The sequence below is a fragment of the Haliaeetus albicilla genome, chromosome 7 (genome assembly GCF_947461875.1).
Source record: "Haliaeetus albicilla chromosome 7, bHalAlb1.1, whole genome shotgun sequence".
Classification (NCBI taxonomy): domain Eukaryota; kingdom Metazoa; phylum Chordata; class Aves; order Accipitriformes; family Accipitridae; genus Haliaeetus; species Haliaeetus albicilla.
Window position 1 is genome coordinate 45,541,503 of NC_091489.1, and position 22,581 is coordinate 45,564,083.

The 22,581-nt window shown below is 42.0% G+C and overlaps 1 protein-coding gene across 2 annotated transcripts in view; it reads right to left on the reverse strand.

Moving 5' to 3' along the window:
• Positions 1-1,008: 1,008 nt before the first annotated feature.
• KCNJ5 (potassium inwardly rectifying channel subfamily J member 5) overlaps positions 1,009-22,581 on the reverse strand; it is a 62,125-nt gene continuing 40,552 nt past the window's right edge. Inside the window, exons 3-5 of one of the 2 annotated variants that reach the window (XM_069788210.1) lie at positions 21,401-21,575; positions 12,406-13,352; positions 1,009-1,829 (exon numbers count right to left, since the gene is read on the reverse strand). In XM_069788210.1, coding sequence (XP_069644311.1) covers positions 1,483-1,829; positions 12,406-13,345 — 1,287 coding nt within the window. In that variant the 5' untranslated portion in view covers positions 13,346-13,352; positions 21,401-21,575 and the 3' untranslated portion in view covers positions 1,009-1,482. Of the gene's footprint in view, positions 1,830-12,405; positions 13,353-21,400; positions 21,967-22,581 lie in introns of those variants that run through there. The other variant, XM_009920472.2, reaches the window with a different exon arrangement.

A 22,581-nucleotide genomic window follows, 5' to 3' on the forward strand; every position in this document is an offset into this window, starting at 1 on the left:
ACTTATTTCATAGATATACATATGGTCCTTCCTATATGTAAAATAACTCTTGCATATTATGTATTCTCCAAGAAATAAAGTTCCATTTTGATAAAGAAGTAATCTGCAGGTATCTTTTTTTTTTTTCACCAAATTTTGGGGGGTAAGGAAAGAGATTTTCCCCAACAAGGCCATTTTTATTCTGTGTTGTTCAAATTTGTGGAAATTTTTCATCTCACAGACTAGATTTCTTCAGCCCTTTTCTGGACATGACAGTCCTCTTTGGGGAAGTATGGTTCTATGCCTGTCTCTTTGTAAAGACTGAAACTGCTAACTCAATTTGGTGCTTCACAGGAATAGCGATCTTAACTGAGCTGCAGGAGGAAGCATGCCTAAAACACTTGAAGAAGTTACTGGCAGGTTAGCATTAGACCTCCAGAGATGTTATTGATTGCCACTGACAGAAGTGAGGAACTGATCCTGAAACACCAACTAACATGCTTGCACTAGCCTGACCAGATAGCTTCAGTTATGTCAGTGCATGTTTCCATTAGCTTTAGGAACCTCAGCATCTAAACCTTTACTTTAAATATGTACTTTATAGAAGAGCAGAGAATTTTGCAAACTGTTACTTACCCAGTCTACCTAGTCCAGGGACTCTGTCTGAAATTCCAGAACATTTCAAACTCCCAGATGGCTACTTACTTTGTTTTAAATCATCAACCAGAACAGAAACTGGGACATCCAGGCCAGAAAAAAACCTTCACTGGGGCAAGATCTAAACTTTCTCTGATCATGAATAGCCTGTGAAATGTGTCAGAGATTCCATGAAGAGTATACGAAGATAGCACTTCAGTTTGAGAAGACAGTCAAAAACACTGGATAAACATGCTAAAGGTTTGCAGGGAAAGTTGTCCTGTTAATATCAGACATTTTGCAGGAAATAAACCACAACGACTGTGACCCTGGAGGAAAAGGCTAAAATCTATTCATAAAAATCATGAAGGCAAAACACTTCACACTACATACCAGGGAGGTTTTTTTCCTCTTCTTTTAATTTAGCAGTAACAATGTCTACAATACATTGACCCACAAATTAAGTGAAGGTATGAAACCACATTCTTCATACGGAGATGGGACATTCTGGACTTTTACTTTTTAAATACCCTCTCAAGGGGGAAGAGTTCTGAACATCCAATGAACATCTTTTGAAACAACCAGTGGTAGGAATTTCGATTTTAACAGTGATCATATTTAGTGAGCCTTGTCCATAGAGATCAAAATGCTTTGCAAACAAGTGCAAAGCTCAGAATCTCACTGTACAGATAAAAGGAGAGGGAAACTGAGGCACAGTGCTGTGCAGTGACTCGCCAGGATCAAGCAGCAGGCAGCAGAGGTCTGGACGTAAATCTCAGCTCTCTGACTCCCAGTTAATTCCTGACTTGCCAGGCCCCAGTTTCCCAGTAAGTGTAGGTGGGTATCTACTGTCCAGCAGTTCAGGTGTTATACAGGCATATCTTCTTTCACCTCTCCCGCTGTCCCATTGGCTCCATTCAATCCTGCTGGCTCCCTGCCTTCTTCCTCTTCTTCTTCTTCCCCTTTTGCTGTCTCTGCTTCTCTGCCTCCGCTCAGAAGGGTGGCACTGGAGAGGTGGCTGAGGAGCTGGCCTTCCCGGCGGGACTCGGCCAGCTCTTTGGCACAGCACACGGGAGTGTTGGTCTCATAAGTGCTGTGGAAGCTGTTATAGTCAACTTCGTAAAAATCCTTCTCCAGGGTGAGGACAGGAGTGAAGCGATGCCCCCACAGCACCTCGGTGTCCATGTAGGAGCTGCGAGCCTGGCAAGTCATCCCTAGATGGAAACAGAGGGATGTTAAATGCAAAGCTTCCTTACATGCTCACCCAACCACTTCTTTCATTTAAAAGCACTTTCATGTTATCTCCATACCTGATTGCTCTGGGACACAGAAAAGGTCTTCGCTTAATAAGCCTCACAAAAGCCTCTACCATGATAAAAGCTGAGCACTCAAAGGAAAAGGGATGGATTCATCGCCGCATCTTCAGACTGTTTCCTGAACCTTGTGCTTATGGGTTTGAAGTCTGGTACCACTAAGCAGCTTCTCTCTCTCCTCATATTGCCTCTGTTGAGGTGTTGCTTGCGTGGCCAATACTAACAGCACTTCTGGTGAATTGTGCTAGAACGACATCCAACCCTGCCAATGCACCTCAAATCCTGACCCACACAAGCCCTAAGTGGAATGAACGACTGCCCTGCACTCCCACTGTGTCTGACCCCATCCCTCCTCAGCTACAGCAGTATCAGCAATTCCTTCCTGCACTTAGGATAGGACGCCAAGGCGTACAGCCTGAAAGGCTATACGGGCTATATATAGGGCCAGTGATTTGTATGATTATATATAGGGCCTAGTGATTTATATGGCAAGCTGGCTTTTAAATACCTCTGGAGGGTTCAGTCCAACTGTATTGGGTTGGCAGAACCAAAACCCACAACAAGACACGGTCAAGATCATAAGCATGTTGAATTCCGTTTATTAATGGATTGTGGATTGAATGAACAGTGGGCGATATGAAGCTGATATTTGTCAAGCTGCTTCTCAGCCCCAAGGATCAGAGTTTATTTATTTACTTTGACAAAGTTTAAAGACAAGCTTTGCAGAGCAGGGATAAGCATTCAGCGTTGGCGTAACTGCGAACAAATTCTCTTGGAATCACCTGCCAATGTCAAGGCTGACTTCTCTTCTGAATGTGTCTTCTGTTTGTCCAAATTATGTTATGAATTTGGAATTAATTCTGGTGAAATTTGGAAAACCTGACCTCACAAAGTCCTCCCACTGTTCTCTTTTGGAGGGTGAGAGATAGGCCTGAGTGGAATACATGCAAAACATACACTTGATCCGGTTCCTGACCAATACTTCCAAGTCTAACTGCTTCAGCCCAAAGTACATAAACAGAAATCTAAAACAATGCATAGGGGGAAAAATAGCAGTGTCAGATGCTTCAGGGAAGAGCATATCATGTATTCTCCCCATGTGAGCTCAACTAAGTGACTGAAATCTCAGAGTAATCAGAAAACTCCTTTCCTTAAAAAAAAAAAAAAAAAAAGGCGCCTTTGTGAAAAGACAAATATTTTGTTCTCATAATTGCTACAGTCCATTAAAAGACACCCACACAAACAAGTTCTCTGGAAAGCTTTACTTGTCTCTTACTGCTTTCCTTAGTTTAAAGCTACCAGGCCTGGAGTATATTAGTTGCTTTTGGTTCTTTAAAAGAGAGAAGAGGGATGGTGACACACGCAATACTGAGAAACTTCCAGTTCTGTATCACAGACTGAAAAGCCAATTTTTCCCCCCAAGAAGATCTGCAGGAGTATTTGCTTCTGGGCAGGAACAACAAGTACAGAGTTAGTCACAGTGTTCTAGCATGCCTGCTTCCTGGACCGGAAGGAACCGGGAAGTGCAGAGGCTGCTATGAAAACCACGATAATGGAAGAAGAAAATTACCCCAAGTGTTTTTGCCTTAAGGAGAAGCGCTATTGAGGTACAGTGTCTTTGCAGGAAACTATCAGCTTTTGCTTTACAAGTGAAAAACAGAATGGAGACCACTCCTGACTATATGGTGACACTACAATGTGCAGCATCACCTGCCCTGGACTCCTCAGTCCTTGAGGTGAAGACTGGTTAATCCTCACTCCCTTTTATCAGCTAGCAAAGAGCAACTCAATGCGCAGGCAGTTCATGAAGTCCTGCTAATGTCTGAGTCCTGCTACAGTTTTTCTCAGGAGAGCTGTGTCACTGACACTTATCATCCTGTTGACCCCCCTGGGCAAGGGCTTTTACTACAGGCTGTTTTGAGGGTCAGTAATGTAGGGCTGCAGGGCTAATCCCATTTTCTGATGCTCCCTCATGCTGGGAGACCAGAATGCTAGACAACCAGCAGCATGTGCACGTATGGTAAGGAGACAGTTAAAATAAACTAGCCCTTTTCCCTTTCAACAGAGCTGGTTTGGCACCAGAAATTACAAAGGCCTTCAAGTCCCCCCCTCCAAGCTCCGAGGGCTTTCAAAGCCCAGCAAAGAGAGTAGGAGAGGAGACCCCTCAGGCCCATAGGTTTAGGTCCCGTGATTGAACTGGCTAATTCTTGTCATGGCCTTCCAAGTGCTGCAGCTGCATGAAGGTATCATGTAGAAGTCCCCAAGGCCAAGATGGGGTGTCCCTGCTAAATGGGGGGGCCTGAGGCATCCTAAGGGAACTCCTGCCTTATAATCAGGGCCTGAAATAGCTCCTTCCCTGGGGGGAGTACCTGACAGTGAGCCTGAACTCCAGAGACACACTCATAGTTATCTCCTGCTGTAAGTATTCAATTAAGGAAGGAACAATAGAAAGCTTTCAGCAACCAAATACTGCACACTGCCAGCTTCCTGCAGTAGCTGCTTTCTGTAACCCCAGGGGTACACAGAGCCAGCACAATAAGACAACTTGTAATTGCTCCATAATCCCATTCAAATATTCCTTTTTAGCACATGTGCAGTGGTGTTTTAATTGCGTGGGGACATACTGCTTGGCAACTCCTACATTACCCAGTAAACAACAGCATTGTCTCTGCTTCAAATTCCATTAAGTGCCTGCTTTGCAGGCTGCCCTGTGCTCTCTAGCCTGGTTAATTAATGCATCTGTAATGTCCCTAGCTAATTATTGCCTCTGTAACTGCAAAAAGATGACAGAAGAGGTGTGGAAACAATAAACCTTACTTTTATTAAGAGGACATGGGTGCTGCTACTTTCCACTTGCATACAATGTGCCCCGTGCCCTTTGTGCTCCGAATATCTGTTTCAGCTTGCAGTGGGGCGGAGTAATTCACTAGACTAAGATCCTTCATACGTGGCTGTGGGCTTTCTGCAAAAATCAGACGTTTCATTTTGTATGCCTTGCTTATCCAAGTCCATGGGACATCTTGGGTGTCGGGAATCATTAGGCTATATGCTCCTATCCATCAAGTACCACAGCAACGCTGGCACTGCTGTTCTGCTTCAGTGCAGTAGCACTGTCTTGTGCAACCCTGGAGCACTGACATTTTGGAGAGCACAAGAAACTGAGGGAGATTTCAAACTCTTGGAATTTCTTGCAAAAATAATCATAGTACTTATGGCCCTGATAAAGGCTGTTAATCCTTTTCTGAAAGTAGATATAACTACACATTTTGGGTTTAAATGGAACAGATATTTGGTATAGTTACAGAGAAGTGGTAGTTGGTGGCTTGGGCATTTTATTTAAGTAAGCTTCATGTCAAAAGAATATCCTCATTTCCCCTTTGTCAGTCTAAGTAGATGTGCTTAAAAACTTATTTAAAAATAAAGTCATAGAGATTTTTATTTCAAGTGTATCATGTTTTCCAGATAGTAAGACCATTAGAAGTTTAATTTTCTCCTAAACAATCTGGTTTAAAAATGAAAAAGTATGTTTAATATAAATTTGTACAATCTGTCAGTTGCGGAAAATGTGAAATGATATGTGAAATCTTCAGCTTTAAAGTTTTAGTTACAGCTCTCTCGTCTCTTAATTCAGCAGCTTAGCTTTCAGTTGCAAACAAAACTCAATTTTAATTGAAACCAGAAAAAAGTTTCTACAAAGTTATAAGCAGATGCACCAAGTTTTCAATAAAGCTGGAACCAGTTCCAGGCTTTTTAGAAAGCTGGAGACCAGAGGACTGTCTCCTGGTTTCAAGTTCTGCAATAAACATTTCATAGAGTTTTAACGATAATTTCATTACAGCAGAATCCTAAGAAGCGGATTTTTTTTTTTGTCTGTTGGCTGGAGTCACTGCATCACAGATCAATAACAGAGTTTGTGCATGTTCCTGTTTAAGGCAGCCATAGATGGCTTCCTAAACGGCTCATTTCTGGTTTCCAGTAGATGAAAAGATACAAAATATATTGCTATGTGTATTAAACCAGGTGTTTCATTACATTCAATAACAGAGAAAGTCACTGAGGAAAGACTGGTGTGTAAAATAGGTGTCAGGGAACTCTACCAATAAGGCACTTTTCTGTCATCAAAATCAGTTGGGATCAAGCAGCTTATATTTTATCAAAGATAAAAGAATGTTAATACATGCTGACAGAAAGCAGTTATTTGATGGCTCACTCAGTAAGGAGCCTGGTTTTTCTGCAGCGTACTCAATGGGAATTGTAGGTTTCAGAATGTTTCACTGCTTGCAATGCCACTGATCATGCAACTGGAGCAGACGCTTCTGGCTCTGCCACACTGCTTGGAGAAGTGGAGATTGCTCCTGATTTCCAGGTCTTGTATACCCTTAGGTCACCAGTTAAAATCAAACTTCATTATGACAAGCCAAACCTAACTGCATTTGCAGCTGTTTGGTTATCCAGAGATGAACCAGCAGTCTCCCTCCAACTGTTGGAGGATGCGTATTTTTGTCAAACATACCATCATAGCCAGTGCTTTTACTGGCAGTTTAACGGGAGAGGGCAAGGGGACCACAAAGCATGATCTACCAACCCAAGAAATTGCCGCAGGCTTCAATGCGATCACATCAACAGTATAGTTGAACCTTTCAGTACTGCTACATGGCCTGAACTTTCTCAGTGGGTAGAGATATCCCAACCCCTGGGGCTGTCAAGACAACATTTTTCATCAGCTTAAAATTAACTCTCCTCATTTAAATGCCACAGAGCTCAGTGATTATCTGCTGGCAAAATGTCATGTGGATGCTGACTGTGTGTTTGCCATATTTGCTAGGCTTTCTCTGCAGTTCAGACACAGATACTGCTGGAAGTGGTTTCACTTCTCTGTCCTTGTTTTCACACACTATTGTATGCAGGGTGACTTTTCCCCTTGTAATGGATGCACTAAAGCTGCATAATACATACTCCACTCCTTGAGCTGAGCTCCACCTACATTAAAAGAGTACAGAGAAAGAACTGGTGGACTCAGAGGTATAGTGACAGACTGATGTAAGTTAGGATGGCAAGGAGTAGTTATAAAAATTTTAAGTTCTATCACTCTAATTAAGCAATATGTGTCTTTAGATTAGCATCAGCATTTGGATGGTTATGAAATTTATTAGTCCCTTTGCGTTAATTAGACCAAAGAACACTGTAACCTCCAAAAAGTCAATGTTCCTCCAACTTGAAAAGGAATATTAGAAGGTAGGAGCATGGTCCTCCAATTACTTGTGCTTGTCTCCTTTAGAGGAGGACATGTCTGGGCTTGATTCACTTTGATTTTTATGCCAGAGGAGCGTAATAGGATTTTAATTTATCTGAATGGTCTCCAGGCATGTGAAAGCTCCTAGGCACTGGAAATGAAAAAAAAAAAGAACCTCATGATTTAAAGATCTTAGATTCAATTGCCAGGTCTCTACCAGGCAGAACCTCAGCATCAAGCTCACACCATGTAACTTTAGGCCCCTCACAAAGCTATTTATAGTGATTGCAGAGGCACCTAAAATGACTAGCCTGCCAACTTCTACCTCTGGAGGACAATTCAGCTGATGAAAAGAATGACTTGAGACGTCTCTCTCTTCCCTATAATTATATAAGCGGTTTCTGTAACAGTTCTGCAAGGTCCTTCTTGCAGAAAAGAAAACTTATTTATATGCAAAATGCAAAACAAAACAACAAGACAACCCAAACCAGATGATGAATGCATGAAAACTCCACACCCTTCCTTTGTTCTCCCATGAAAATCATGATTAATTTCAGGTTATCTTATGTTGTGACTACTTCTTTTGGTCCTATATTTACAGCCAGGAAATTTTACTAAGTCCTCTGTAAAGGTGAGTAAATTGAGGTGCAAAAAAGCTGCTGTTTGCCTACGCTCTCACAGGGACAGGATGAAGTAAATTACTTCTAATCATTAAACCACTTTTTATCACACAGACTCTAAGCTAGAAATATATATGCCTATCCTAGAGTTTATTAAAACTTCATTTAGTGACTGGACTAATCAGGCATCTGGACTGTCTCTTGTGGCTTATTTAATAGTGGTGGGAAAAAAGAGGTAATGAAAACCAGTGAGGACCAAGAGTAAAGTAACAAGCACTGCTGTCTCTATGCCCAGACAATAGCACTGCTGGACCCTGTAGATACAGAATGAGGTTTGCAGGACAGCTACTGATAAATTAGGTTTTGCTTAATTGTCAGTAAATAGCAGCGGAAGGGTAAAGTTGGAAGAGAAGAGACCCTCTTCAAATTATCCGCCAGAAAGTCCTGTAGGATATGCAGACTGCGTCATCATATGTGATGGCTTACAGGGGGAAAAAAAAAAAAAATTGGACTCTCCAATGTTCTCTTATCAAATCAGCCAAATTCTTCATCAGAACCCAGCTGACTCTGCATGCACATGGAAGGGGGACCTAAATCTCCACTGCTCTTCTACATTCCAGCAGCCTTGCTTTATACACTATGTTCAATTCAGGATCAGGAGGGTAAGGGCAAGAGGTTTGGCCAACAACAGCCTAGACCTATTCTGTCAACAGGGTTGGCTCTCATTTTTTATTGCTACTGTAGGAAGCAGAAAGGCAGTGAAAGCAAAAATGTATTCACTTTGCAGATAGATTTTCCACCTTCACTTTCTTACCTTTTATTGCAAGTCAAATTTGAGCCAGCTGATCTTGACAAGTGTCCCTTTCAGATAAGGCAAAAGAGAATTAATTCCCTAAAGTAATCTCTGTGACTAATTCATTAAGTAGGCACTGTGAGTGATGCTGCTGCTTTCAAGATGCGCAGGAAGCAGCACTGGAAGCCAGAACACTTGTCATCTATATTGATTTTGTCTTTACAGTGGTCATTTCACTCAGCAATGATCACAACAGATCTGCCCAGAAACTTAGTCTCCCTTTGGCATTTTTAAACCTCTCGCAGAGTCACAGTGCCTCAGCCATACTGAAATATTGATTGGAAAGCCCCCCGACAGTGGGCTTTCTGCCGCAGCTGGCTTCCTGGGTTAGTCAGTAGAACAGCTGTGGGTCCCTGGAGAGCTCTCACTAGAATAATACAATGTTTATTTTCTTTTTCAGCAAAATAAAAACATTGCATTTTAGGCTGGCTGGTACATTTCTTGTGTCTTGTGTGTACATTCTTCAGTGTGTTGTTATTTATCCTTTTAAAAATTCAAGTCAACTTGAAAACAAAAACATGGGTTTAAAACACAATGTTTCACTTTGTAAAAAAAACCAAACAACTTGAAGTGTTTAGGAAATTCAAGTCAACTTGAAAACAAAAACATTGTTTTGAACCACAATGTTTCGTTTTGTAAAAAAAACCAGTGACTTGAAGTGTTTCAGCTCTTCAGAATTTATTCTACACTTTTTATTTGAAACTGTTTACCATCTTTGCCTTTCACTGGATCAGAATTAAACCTAAATGTCAGTAAGAAGAGTTACTTGTTTGAGTTACTTGTTACATTACATTTGTAATATGTGTGTGGTTGGTTAAAGCTATTGGAAATCATTATAAAATTGCTGTCCCAAACTTTCAGTGGAAAATATTCATGCTTTTAGTCAAGACATTATGCTTAAATTTATTTAGTCATTTCTACGTTGACAATCACCATTTTGACCTGCTTTCCAAACACCTTCTGAAAAAATATAACTGCCTTTTCCCCACCAGTGCAGGATGCATTCATGGTATGATTTGCTGTTGTCTGTAAAGACGGAATAAGTTTCCATTAATTTTTACTCCTCACAACAACTGCAGAGCTGAGCCATCTCTGAGACAGCATGCAGGACTCGCTTGCCTCTTGTGCACCATGAACAGAGCTGAATATGCTGACCAGTTGTACCTCTGAGCACTGTGATGGTGGTTCCTCATTTTTCATAGGGGTTACTAAGGGAACAAATGGTCTGTTGCATTTTTATACTGCCCTGAACCTGACCAGGTTGTAACAGTGTCATGATTCAATAGAAGTGACACTGCGAGTAAATTACACCATTCCTGAAAGCAGATGGGGCTTGAACAATATGACAGAAAGGAAAGAACCTAAAGAATTTGCTTGGAGCACATTTCAAGGTATGGAGGTAGGGATTAATATCCCCCAAACTGCTTTATCAACATTACGAAGTGTGAGGACAAAGCAGGAAAGCACAAACACTGTGCTTCTGCAAGCCACTCTCATTATGGCAAAATATCACCCCCCCCCCCCCAGTTACCATATGTCATTCAGAAAACCATCTTAGCCTCTGAATCAGATAATGGCATCATCTGAGGTCCACTCTGCTCTAAGTTCATTGCAAACTGGCTCTTCTAGCTCCAATTTTGGAATTTCACAGCCTGTCTTCTGAGACCAGAATAATTCATTTCCACAGATGTGTGCTCCTTAATATCATTACACACTGGCCTGTATAATCCCTCTGGGAGAGGAGCCCATTTGTAAAGCAATATTATTCCTATGCCATGCTTTTAATTTTGAGGCTGTTATTGATAATGACTTCCTCTCACACATATCTAGCAGAGGCTGAGCTTTCATAAGAGGAAGGCAGTGCAGTAGCTGTTCAAACAAAATTTGATAGTGTCACTGTGTGATGAGGAAAGAGGCTTTGGACAAACAAGGAACTGCATTCCATGCTCAGATTAGGAGGTTCTAGTATCTAGTAAATGTTTAAGCTACAAAATAAGCTTCCATCACAAATCTTTGCCTTTGATAGTCTTTTCCACCCACCCTTTCTTTTGCCACATCCCTACAATACTCTGCTGCAAAAGAATATTTGCCTAGTAATGCCAAATGAATTCCACTTCTACAATACAGTACTCCAACCTAGGTACAGTGCAATCTATACATAACCTCCCATTAGCTCTGTTTGGAAAAGTCAGCTATTGCTATTCACCTAATGCCTAAAGGGAGATACTGGGAAACTCAATTAGCTCAATAGAGAGCTGTCTTTAAGAGCAAAGGTCTGGGATGCAGGAATTTGAGAGACTATTTCTCTTTACATCTGGCTCTTAGGAGAATAACAAGGACAAATCTCAAGAAGGGGACAATATTAATAGTAAGCAAAGGCCAGAATCTCTGAGACAGGGTGCTGATACCACTGACACTCATATCAAGCTGAAAACCCTTGCTAGTGTTTCAGAGAGAACCCATGCCTCATCAAGATGGAAAAGAAAATCCAAACACCACCAACAGAAAAAACATGGGTTCGCAGTGTCATCTCCTAATCAAAATCCTTAAACACCAAAGGGCAAACCTACTTATAAAAGCTTTTTTGCATCTCTGACTCTTTCTATGTTTCCACAACTCTAGATAGCAATTCTCTCCTCAATACTGCCTGTTGCCCCATTCCCCTTAAAGGCCCTGATTTGTCCAAGGCATGCTGCCAACCCCAGACTCAGAAAGCCTGCCAGAAGGAAGCGTCAGCATCTCAGGGTGCTTAAACACACTTGCCATGCTAGAAGCACAGCAGACAGAGCCTGCCAGCTCCTTCTCAAAGCCTAGAATAAATGAATTAGCTGCAAGTGGTAAAATGACCCCATGGTGCCTTGTCTTTTAGGTGAGACTCCAGAGTCAACCATCCTCCTCCCTAACCAGACCCATAGGAGATACACTGCATCCCACCTGTGGAAGGGAGCCTGGAGACCTTTGTGGCCATCCATTCGCTCAGCTTGAGGCACACTGTCACCTCCCTTTTCTACACCTTGGAAAGCTGAGGCACACAACTTTTCCAGATTTATTATATACGGACGCAGACTTCTTTCATTGCCTGCCACAAATACACCCATGGAAGGAAATCTGGAATCAGCTGAGTATATCTCCTAATCTACCCATTACACAGCATTGTTTTAAGCTGTTAAACAGCTGCTGGGTTGCAGGAGTCACAAAAGCAGTTTCTGCATTTTTCCTCTTTGAGCTCCTTTTGAAAATATATGTCCTGCATCATGTGCAAGTCATTCAGTTTCAGCACATGCTGTTTTATGGGATATAGTAATACTTGGGCACTTCCTTCATAGCCTCCATTAAAAAGCATCACTACAGCAATACCTAAAATAGCACAGTTACAGCCAATTTTTCATACAGAGGAGAAATGGAAAAAGATTTGTGCCATGAATTTTGATCACAGGAAACAGGGCCACAACAGACCTCATTAATTCCTTTAGTCCATTCCTTTTTTCCCATGGATCAGTTCCCAGTGATGATGGACAGCTCCTCGACTAATCCCTTCGTCTGAATCCCAGACTTATAAAAACAGTGCGAAACACTACAACATGAGCTAAAGGACCCATCTTTTAATTGCTAGTTACGTCAGACCACAATATCCCACCTGAGTCAGACACTAGAGAAGGACAAATCCCAACATGTTCTCGATCCAGGTGACATTGACAGTAAATGCCAAACTGCACTCCATTTTTCCCCTTCCCCCCTCAAAATTGTGACTGATTTTTGACAAGTCCTTACCTGTTGCTTCCACCATTCCTTCCAGGATGACCACAATTTCAAACTCCTCCTTCTCCAATTGGGTGCGTGACATCTCCCAGAAGGGGCTTTTCTCGTTGATTTCATGTGAGATGATAAGAGGTGACACCAGGAACAATCTGTCATCTCCAGTGTCAAATCCCACGTTGATGTCTGTTTGGTTCAAGGGGATAAACTCTCCTTCTTTGGTCTGTTTGGACTTAATCAGTTTGGCTCTAATGGAAGCCTCGACAATGTGGGAATTGCGGAGGTCTCCAACACGGAACATGAGACAGAGCTTCTCATCCCTCATGGAAATCACTGCGTTGTTAGAAAACATGAGGGTTTCAGCCCTCTTCTTTGGTTGGCTGATCTTGACAAACATGCATCCCACCATGAACGCATTGACAATGGAGCCCAGAATAGCCTGGATCAGGAGCAGTACGATGCCCTCTGGGCACTTCTCCGTTATGACCCTATAGCCATACCCAATTGTTGTCTCAGTCTCGATAGAAAACAGAAATGCAGAAACAAATCCACTGAGATTTTCAACACAGGGGATCCAGTTCTCATCTTCAAGATGGTCCAGGTCTCCCCGGATATAGGCAATGAGCCACCATATGAACCCAAAAAACAACCAAGTGATGGTATAGACCATAGTGAAGACAAGAAGATTAAAACGCCACTTGAGGTCCACCAGCGTAGTGAAGAGGTCACTAAGGTATCGATAGGTTTCTTGGACATTTCCATGGTGCACATTGCACTTGCCACTTTTCTCCATGTAACGCTGACGTGGCTTCTTACCTTCTGCTGATATGAGGCGGGTTCGGTCAGTGGCAATAGGGACATCATCCCGAGCCTGTTTGGGAATCTTCTTAGGCTCTCTGGACGTAACTCCGATGTCCATGTCCTGGTTCATGAAGATCCTAGAGTCTCCAGCCATGGCTGGGCTGCAGGAGAACAAAGAAATAAAGTTTAAGATAGGAGGAAAAAAGCTGAGACAAAAGCCATTTTGTTTTACTGTCTGAACCATTACGACACACCAGGACAACAAACATTGCAAATATTAATGTTACACTAACAAACTTTGCCCCATGCTGGTACAGGGCTGGATACAGGCTGATTCTACATCAGGAAAGCTTTTTGCTAGGGCCATGTCTTTCCTCCTAGTATTGTTTTGGGAAACACTTTGAAAGGCTTCAGCACTTCTCTCACAGCAGCCACTTGCTATATATAACGCTGCATTGTTAAATACTGATTCATAATAATACACAGTCTCTTCAAACATGAACCAGCTGCCAGTCACTTTGCTCAATGCACTGCTGGAACCTCAGAACATATGGTGATGGTCATGGTCTGGGAGTCATGAAATAGGTAAACCTTGTTACAGTTTTTTGGCTTTGGGGGGTTTTTTTGGTCCTCGGGTTTTTTTTACACTCAAAATTTGCTTGAGATCACAACTAGGAGCAAAGTAAAGATACATCAGCTTATATCTTCAAGAAGGACTGGAGTTTTTTGATGCCTCAGGTTTTGGGTGCATACCAAGAGAAACCTTCGAAATTAATAGAACACGCTGAGCACCACTGTCTACCTAGATCTCACATAAGTCTAAATTATGCATGAAGGTTTCCCTTACAGTCAGCAGAGAAAGGCACCTCCAGGGATAATTCAGATTTCAGGAGTGCTTAATCACCTTCTGGAAGTACCCACCCCCTCCACAAATTATTTTGTGGGAGCTTGGGCTCCAAATGTGAAACAGGCATTTAATTTAGCATCTTGAATTACATGTCTGAAGGTGTCATGAATGCAGGCCTACTGTTAATCAGATATATCAGAACCTACCCCTTTACTTCATCTGACATTAGACAAAAACACCAGACACTTTTAGAAACCTAACAGACAGCTATTAAAAAACTCACTGTCAACATACAAAACTATGCTTAACAAGACACAAATAAATAATACAAAATGATGGCTGCAATGATTCTTGCAGGCTATAATGTAACATCCTGTTTACCAAGATGATTAGATACTCTTTAAAAAAAGCCACACATGGTCCATTGAAAAATGAGTCTTGACTCTGAATGCAGGGCACAGACAAAATCTCTGTGAAAGATTACCTAAGAAGCCTTAGGGATATCAAAGACAGCGTAGCAATATTCTCCATGGCGTTCATTCTCTGCATTGTCCTCTGCAAATCCTATTAAAACCTAACTAAATCTGTAACTGCTCCCTGTATCTTTAATCTTCTTATGCGTCTGTGAATGAGCAAAGGTGTAGAGATACAATTAAGAGTATCCTAGGAAAGACAGTTTTAAGATTGAGCAAAGTAGCTTCATCTTTTCAGTATTAAAAAGCACAAAGGGTGGGCGGGAAGGAAGCAGAGGCAGGATGAATAAATGAAGCAACAAATTTCCACTTCCATTCTGCTGTAGCCAAGTCTGGTTAACAGCAAAGAATTACTCTTAGCCCTTGTATAAGTCACCATCAATCATTACTCCAATGAAGCAGCCAGAGCCTGTTGCTGGAACCATACCCGCTGGCTCCGTTCACTAGGGAGCCCAGCCATCTGTCCACAACACACTCCCAAAGCTTCTTTTTGCTGGCAAATTTGCCTGGTTTGAAGGGTTTGGGCCGGGGCTGAGCCCATGCAGCCCCAGGAAGGGGTAAATAATAGGGATTAATGATGCTGGGATGGTAAGTTAGGAGGAATTAGGTTTGCTACCCCCACTGCATATGACCCTGGATGTGGGATAGATAACCCCAGCACTGTGCTGTTCCCCTCCTCAAACAGCAACATCAAGGATTTGGGCAGGATATTAATCCCTACCTCTATTTCTTTCACTTCTGAAGGCAGGACTTCTGAGAGCTGGCTCATGGTATATTTAGATACATCTTCAGCCATTTTCTACTACTTGTTGCAAACTCAAATGTCTCGGGCCATTGGTCTGGCTCTCTGCTGCCTTATGGTGTGTATCTATTTACATGTGTGCAAAGTGCCTGCTAGATGCTGTCAAATTATAAGGGTACATATTGACTCTTACTTCACAATATGTGAAAGCATATGCCAAGTGCAAGTCAGAATAATCACATGCTTTTTTTTTTTTTTCCTCCTCTTTAATAGGGGAAGAAGCATCCCATCCACTGACTTAAAGAGAATTAGGTGCAGAGAAGAACCTCTTTGCTTTCTTCTGATGAATATAACTTTTGATCTTTCTTTGCATTGTTTGATTAATCTAAAATTACTCTATTTGGACTAAAAAGCTTTTGATCAATCTATGTGTAGAAATGTAAAAACAGGCAAGTGTTGCATGTTTTCAATTTAAGAAGAATTGTTTTAAAGATAATTTTGTTATAAAAGTTATGTTCGAAGCTGAGTTTCACTTACACTGACACTATGTAAGAGAGAACAATCAATTTCAAGACATTAATCTCTAGTGTAAGGTTTCATATTTTAGATTCATGCCAAAGAGACCAAAAGGATCTTGAAACATATTAAAAAGAACAGAATAGAATAAAAACAATCAAAAAGCCTAAATCCCTAGAAATATCACTCTGGTGAAGCAGGCTAGAGGGACTGCCCATTAATGAAAGTACAGGGAAACCTGCTTTAACTAAAACACTCAAGGGACTGGCAACATCACTTTTCTAATGCTACTGATCTTTAACAATAGGTCAAGTGAAATCTTTCTGGAAACCTTCAGGAACACCTTACACAAGTGGTCCATTAAAGCTGAAAAATTCCTGCTGTATATGAACTTTACTGACAGCTTCAGTGGCATTTCAATTTCTCCTGATATTTAATCTTAAACTCTCCCATCATAGTATAAGCATAACCTCAGTACATAGTTATTGAAAATAATCAAGCAGATGAATCTTTGCGTTAGAGTCTTTAAAAGGAATAGTATTGGTTAGCAGTTTGAGGACAGGTTTGGATGTCTGAAGGCTAGCCAGCTTTCTGTTCCAAATGATTTCAGTATTTTTTCTCTTATTCTGAGCAAATCACTGCTTTTCCCTCTGCCTTAATTCCGCAACTGTAAAATTTGTGATACGGATATGAATGGTCTGTGAGATCCTAGGCACAAGAATCTTCTAGGAAATCTCTATCATTCCCTTATTATTTTAACTGCTCTGGGAAACTTTAGCACAAATGACAAGATACTATAAAAGGACCACTATACCTATGTAAGGATTTGGTTAACTCCTTCATCGTATAATATACTGCCACTGCTATCAAGCATACACATCTTTTCCAGATAATGGTAATTATGTGCAAGCATCTCACAGAGGTTTAGGCTTCAGTTTGTAAATCACTGCTCCCTCCAGCAAAGAGATTTGTGAGATGAAATTGCCTCTTATAGTCACATGCACCATCCTGTTTCATTGGTATTTACCATCTTTGGTTAAACGAAGCCAAGATAATAAAAATGTCACTTTTGTACAAAGCTGCTTTCCTTTTGGACAGGCTACTGCAAAAGGAGATGTGAGTCAGTGTATTATCAAGCTTGCAAAGAGGCTTTTTATCAGACTTGGTTTTGCCCAGACGACAGTCTCAGGGCAGGCGGTGACATTTAGGACTCTTAGATTTGCTGAAGAAGAGTCAAGCTGGGGTTAGCTAAGTATCTTCAGGAGGCATTGTTTTGCAGAGCTGTCTACAAGCCCTGCCTGACAGAGCTGCAGTACCTCCTGATAGCTCCAAGTCTTCAGGATAGAAATTTGCTGAAGACATCGCAGAAGGTAAAACGAGAAAAGTCTGCAAGAAACTTTTTTCCCCTGCTGACCATGGTAACTTTTTCAATTCAAATAATTGCTGGCCTTGCTTAAGGATTTGCTTCTGGAGAGGTCTAAACTGGCAGGCAGGAGGAGTTTGAAGACATGAATTTGTCATCAAGTTTGTTTGTGCAAAATAATACTTCTTGTTTGTTTTAAACCTGCTGCCCATGTTTTCTTCCGTTATGAGAATAAATGAGCAACTGTTCTTTAGTAAGCCCTCCACACCTTCCCAAATCCAGATTCTACTTAATTCTGTCATCTCTTTTCCCAGAGAGAATCCTATACTACTCAACAAGCAGTCAATACAGCAGTACATACTAAACAGATCATTACTGAAAAACTTGACCTGGTTCTTTTGCTCCCTGTTGGCCTACACCACATAAACCAGAGCCTAGGTTACTGTCCCCACATTCCTCTGGGGCACATATTCTCCTTTGGGTTACACTGCTGCAAGAGAATGAAATTCTTAATTGACAGACACTAGCAACATGGGAAAGTTGGTAGAGGAATAGAGCAAATTAAAGCAGTAGCACCCAAAGAGAATAAAAGCATTGATTGCTGAACACTGTGTGCTAGTGGAAAGATGGAGGAAGAAAAAATATTAGGAAAAGATGGCCTTTGACAATCTGAAGATAAATGGCTATTAGATAGGTGCTGACTGACAGGTGGGGCTTTGTTTTCCCTGAGAAAGGCATCTTTCCCACTGTCCTTTTATCTACTGCCTGTGTATGACTGAGACTGAACAGTCAACACCACCAACACGAGGTTGCCTTTGGAGGCATACATATGCATGCAAGAAAAAAAAAGGCAGGTAGATTTTGTGCAAATCATGTCATCCTTCAGTTTTCTGACTTAGATTGTGGTGACTGCCTCTTTGGAATGTGCTTGGAGATCCACAGGGGAAGGGAATGATGCAGAAGAGTTATGCTGTTCAAAACCAGGGCAAAACATTTAAGGAAACTGTACAAGAACGGAGACCCATGGCACTTCGCTAATAAACATGTGGTTCAAAAGCTCCCTCATCCAAATAATTGCCTTTCGAAGTGTAATCTCACTCAGCACTGAAGTAGGAAGATGCCTCTCATTTCCTCTTTGAGTTTTCATTAAGTTACAGCACTGCTTTTCTAACATGCTGACAGGCATGATTTTACAACGGAGTTCCTCCGGGGCTAGAGGAGACACCCACCCACCAGTACACAAAAAAGGGTGACTGATGATTAACTAGGCAGCTACTAAAGAAGCAGGATGACTTTGTGCCTGTTACAGAGCTGAGCTGATGATGCCGTCTGTCTGCTTAGCGCTCATTAGGCTCAGAAATACTGAAACAGAAGGTGTTCGGTCTTTCAAAAGAAAATACCTTGTAAGAAAATCTCTCTGGGTAGGAAGCTAATATGACACAAAGAAAGACAGAGCTTATGGGCGTTTGCACTTTACTTTTATCTGCTAATTGCCTCCCAATCTATCCTTCTCCCCAGCACTGCTGGATAATCACAGTTTGAATATCCCTGAGCCCTTTCATTGTCAGCTGTGAGGTAGCAATGTGGCCCCCCATTCCGAGAGTATCCAAATGTTTCACAGTGTTCAACACAGGTATCATGTGCTTTAAAATGTTATTTATTTATTTATTAAGATCTGTGGAACAAGGAAGTGCTTTATTTCCCATATTTCAAGATGGGGAAGTGCATCACAAAGACACAGTTGCTTCTTCCACACTCACACTGGGAGTCTGTGGCAGGGCAGGGAACTAAACCTAGAGTTTCCAAAATCCTGAATGAGTGCCTGTTATCACCGCACCACTCTTCTTCCCTTCCACCAATTCAGCAGCAGTGAATACAGTCCCTATCTGCTTCAGGTGTGTCTAAAGATTACTCTGAAAAGCCTATATAGCCTGATCTATCAGCATGAATAACCTAGCAAGATTATTTCTAATGCCAAGAAATAATGTTTCTGTTCTCTCAAGTACCTACAGGTTTCAAATAGATCTTTTCCTTCCAACTATGCATGAAAGTATAAAAAATCCCATATGTAACACAAGTTTGCAGTTGCATTAAATTGACTTCAGACCAATGCAGAGAAGAGTGGAGAAACTAAACTGCAATGAGAATACAGACTGGGGTGGGGGTTTCGGTTTGTTTTTTTGTTGTTGTTGTTTTTTGGGTTTTGGGTTTTTTTTTTTAGAAAAAAGATGAAAACAAGACAATGCCTTATGAGACATCATAATTACCCAGTGTACAGGCTATAACAATTTGTTATAGAACAAGGACTGGAGAACATGGAGTTTCCACAACATAAGGGGTATCTACTACTTGATATACCACAGTTCAAATGCATAGGGTGGATGAGAGGACATAATCCATGTAACTTTTGGTCACTTACCTTGTACTTCACTGAATTAAAGAAGTTGAGCATGAAAAGTCTGTGTGCAAAGGATGCAATCACAATATTATACTCTTAGGTGTTTGTCTTAATTTTGAACAGTCAAATGATATTTTCTTTACCAACAACTAAAGCCTGAAAATAAGCCAGTTTGGTCCTTCTACCTCCAAGGAAGTGACTCTGCCTGAGGCACTCTGCAACCTCTCTGTCTCTGTCCCCAGACTCTTATTTTTAGGGGGACCTTATGGCATCCTTGAAAATTTGACTGTTATCTTTCAACCAACACAACTGAACAAAGAAAAAGAGACACTTTTGTCCTGCTACTGGCTGTTTACACACAGCACACACTGAATATCGGGGAAAGCAGAACCTCAATTCTAAGAGAAAATCCTGCCCTAAGAGCACCAACGTTCTTGTTCTCCATTGTTTAGGTATTTCACCATTATAGCAACTGAGAATCACTATGTAATCCACAGCTGTCTTAAGTTCAAAGATTAATTGATCAAATGCAGGCTCTTTCTGCCCCAAGACATTCAACAGTGCTATTGATCGCATTGTGCAGACCACAGAAGATGAGTCACAGAGAGACAAACTGACCTACCTAATACCAAACTGCTGGTTAAGTGCCAATGCTCACCCCGAATGTCCCAGTGGCTCTCCTGACCTCAAACTGAATAGAAAGTGGGTGACTTTTATATAAAAAAGTCAGAACATGACTCCAAAACTCTGTCTTTTTCAGAGTCTGTAAATAACTGGGCTGGAACCTTCCAGAGATGGAGAATTTTCTCTTGTGGGAACCAGAAATCATCCTGATCCTTTATCTCCAACTGAGTAGGAACAGGGGGGAAAGAACTGAACCCCAGAAGTGAAGTAACTCCCCCAACACAAACACTGCCAGACACACTTCCCACATACTATGGAAGATACTGGTTGCTTGGATTGGTCAGAGAACTAGCAAAAGAAGCCAGTTTTGCTTCCCTCCAAGCTACTCTACTATAAATCCAAGGTAGTTGTCTACTTAAAACTAAAAGGGTGCAGGAGGAAGGACCTGCTTGATTACAGAATCCCCAAAAGTCAGATGGTAAGCTTTTTGGGACAGGGACAGTTTCTTCCAATTCTCTACTGGTTCCTGAAACTCTCTGGTCAAAACCAAATGAGAGACATGCTGTATAAAAGTTCGCATGTTACTCCCAGCCAGCATGTGCTAATACAAAAAGGAGGGCTCCAGGCGCCTTTTTGACCGACGCAGCAAGACATTGGTAAAAAAATTAGTCATGCTTTTACCTCCCAGAGCCATAAACACCCCTAGGGATTCCCAATGCATTAAATTGCCTGTACTCTCCAAGGGCTGAACATGCCACTTCATTGTCTGGAGACTACACTGCAAGGGCTCTTTAAAACCTAAGCTGACTAGTAAGTATCCTAATTATAAAAGAATTTAATCTTTGACTCTAGGTGAGGATTATGGAGTCACTCCCCCCATTTCAGGGCTGCTTACTGATCAGTCTCCCCCTGTCCATTGTATTCCAGTGATCTCTGCTAATCTGGTATCTGAGCAGTTCATCATTTTTAATGTCTTTTTCTGCATAACACCTTTACTAGATCTGGCAGTGCTTTTGCCCAAGATCAACATCTAATCCCCGGCTTCCCAAAGAGTTCCCTAGCAGCTGGCGAGTTAGACAACAGCACATCTCTAGCTTGCACCCTGGCAGGTTTGGGCATAGAAATCTGGTGTTCAACTAACCTAATACCTCAGCCGCTTGTCCTCCTGCCTTCTGGGCTCCTGATCCTTTGCAACCAGAGAAGAAAAGAAGTGGATTGGAAAAAAAACCAAAACCAGGTAACTTACTTGCTAAGAGCAGCTCTGCATCAGTCTTGTGCCTTGGCACTTCGGGGATACCAGACGGTGACAGGACTGAGAGGTAGGTAAAACAGCTGCTGGAAAAGTGTCCGATCCATGCCATCACCAGATTGCTGGGGTCGTCTTCTGATCCCTGGACTGTCTCCTTCCTTCTTCCCTCTGCCTGTTATTAGAAAACATTTATGTGGTGCTGAAGATTTAAATGTTCATGCCCCTGTCCCTAAGTATCCCTGATCTCTCTTGCTCTGTCAGAGCTGACACGGAGCGCTCCAAACCCTCACCCTCCACTGCTGCAGTGCTAGTTTTGCCTGTCAAATGCCTGCCTCTCCTTGCTCCTGCTCTCTCCCATACAAATGAATTCTTGGTGGCATAAAGCTTTTTAAAGGGCTGGGGCAGAGGGGAGGGAGAGGAGAGGACTGCGTGTGATGGGGAGCATCATCTGTTCTGAATGAGCAGCCAAGGGAAAGGTGCCGGGAGTGAAAGCAAAGAGGGAGGGGTTTAAGCCGCTGCTTTGCACAGAAAGGGCTGGCTGGGGAGGGGGAAGAGGCGCGTATTCGGCGCTTTGAGAAAATGCGAAGCGCTGTGCTCCCCTGGCACCACCTGCTCTTTGCCCTCCTTGCCAGTTCCCCAAGCTCTGTGCGTTTACTTCTTGCCGTGCCCGCTTCTCGGCTCTCCCCTTGCCTGGGTTCTGCTTTCCCAGATTACTGGATGAGCTGTCATTTTTTTAGGGGGTAGGGGCTGTGTTCTTGTTTTAGTATCACACAAACAGAAAGCATTTCCTAAAAAAGGAGGACTGGGAGAATGCAGAAGCTGCACATTTAACAGGGAGCACATGTGTACACATTCATCGGCACTGTGGAAACTCTCTCTTCCAGGCTGGACCAAGGAATTTGGGAAAAGTGGGGAGAAGGAGACAGAGCGTAATTCCTCTGGCGCTCTTCCCCTGCCTGTCAACCATCAAGCTGCCGAAATGGTGTTTGCCGACTGAGTTGTGTTGTTTGCCTGTGATCCAGCTAGTCCCAGGGAACGCTCTCAAAGCTCTTCAGTGGTTTGCCTTTTTTTTCCCCTTTCTTTCTTTCTTTTTCTTCTTTTTTTTATCATTGATAATACCACACTGTCTCCCTAGCTTACTAAAATATTTCCTTTTCTGAAAAGCAAACATCAGGCCA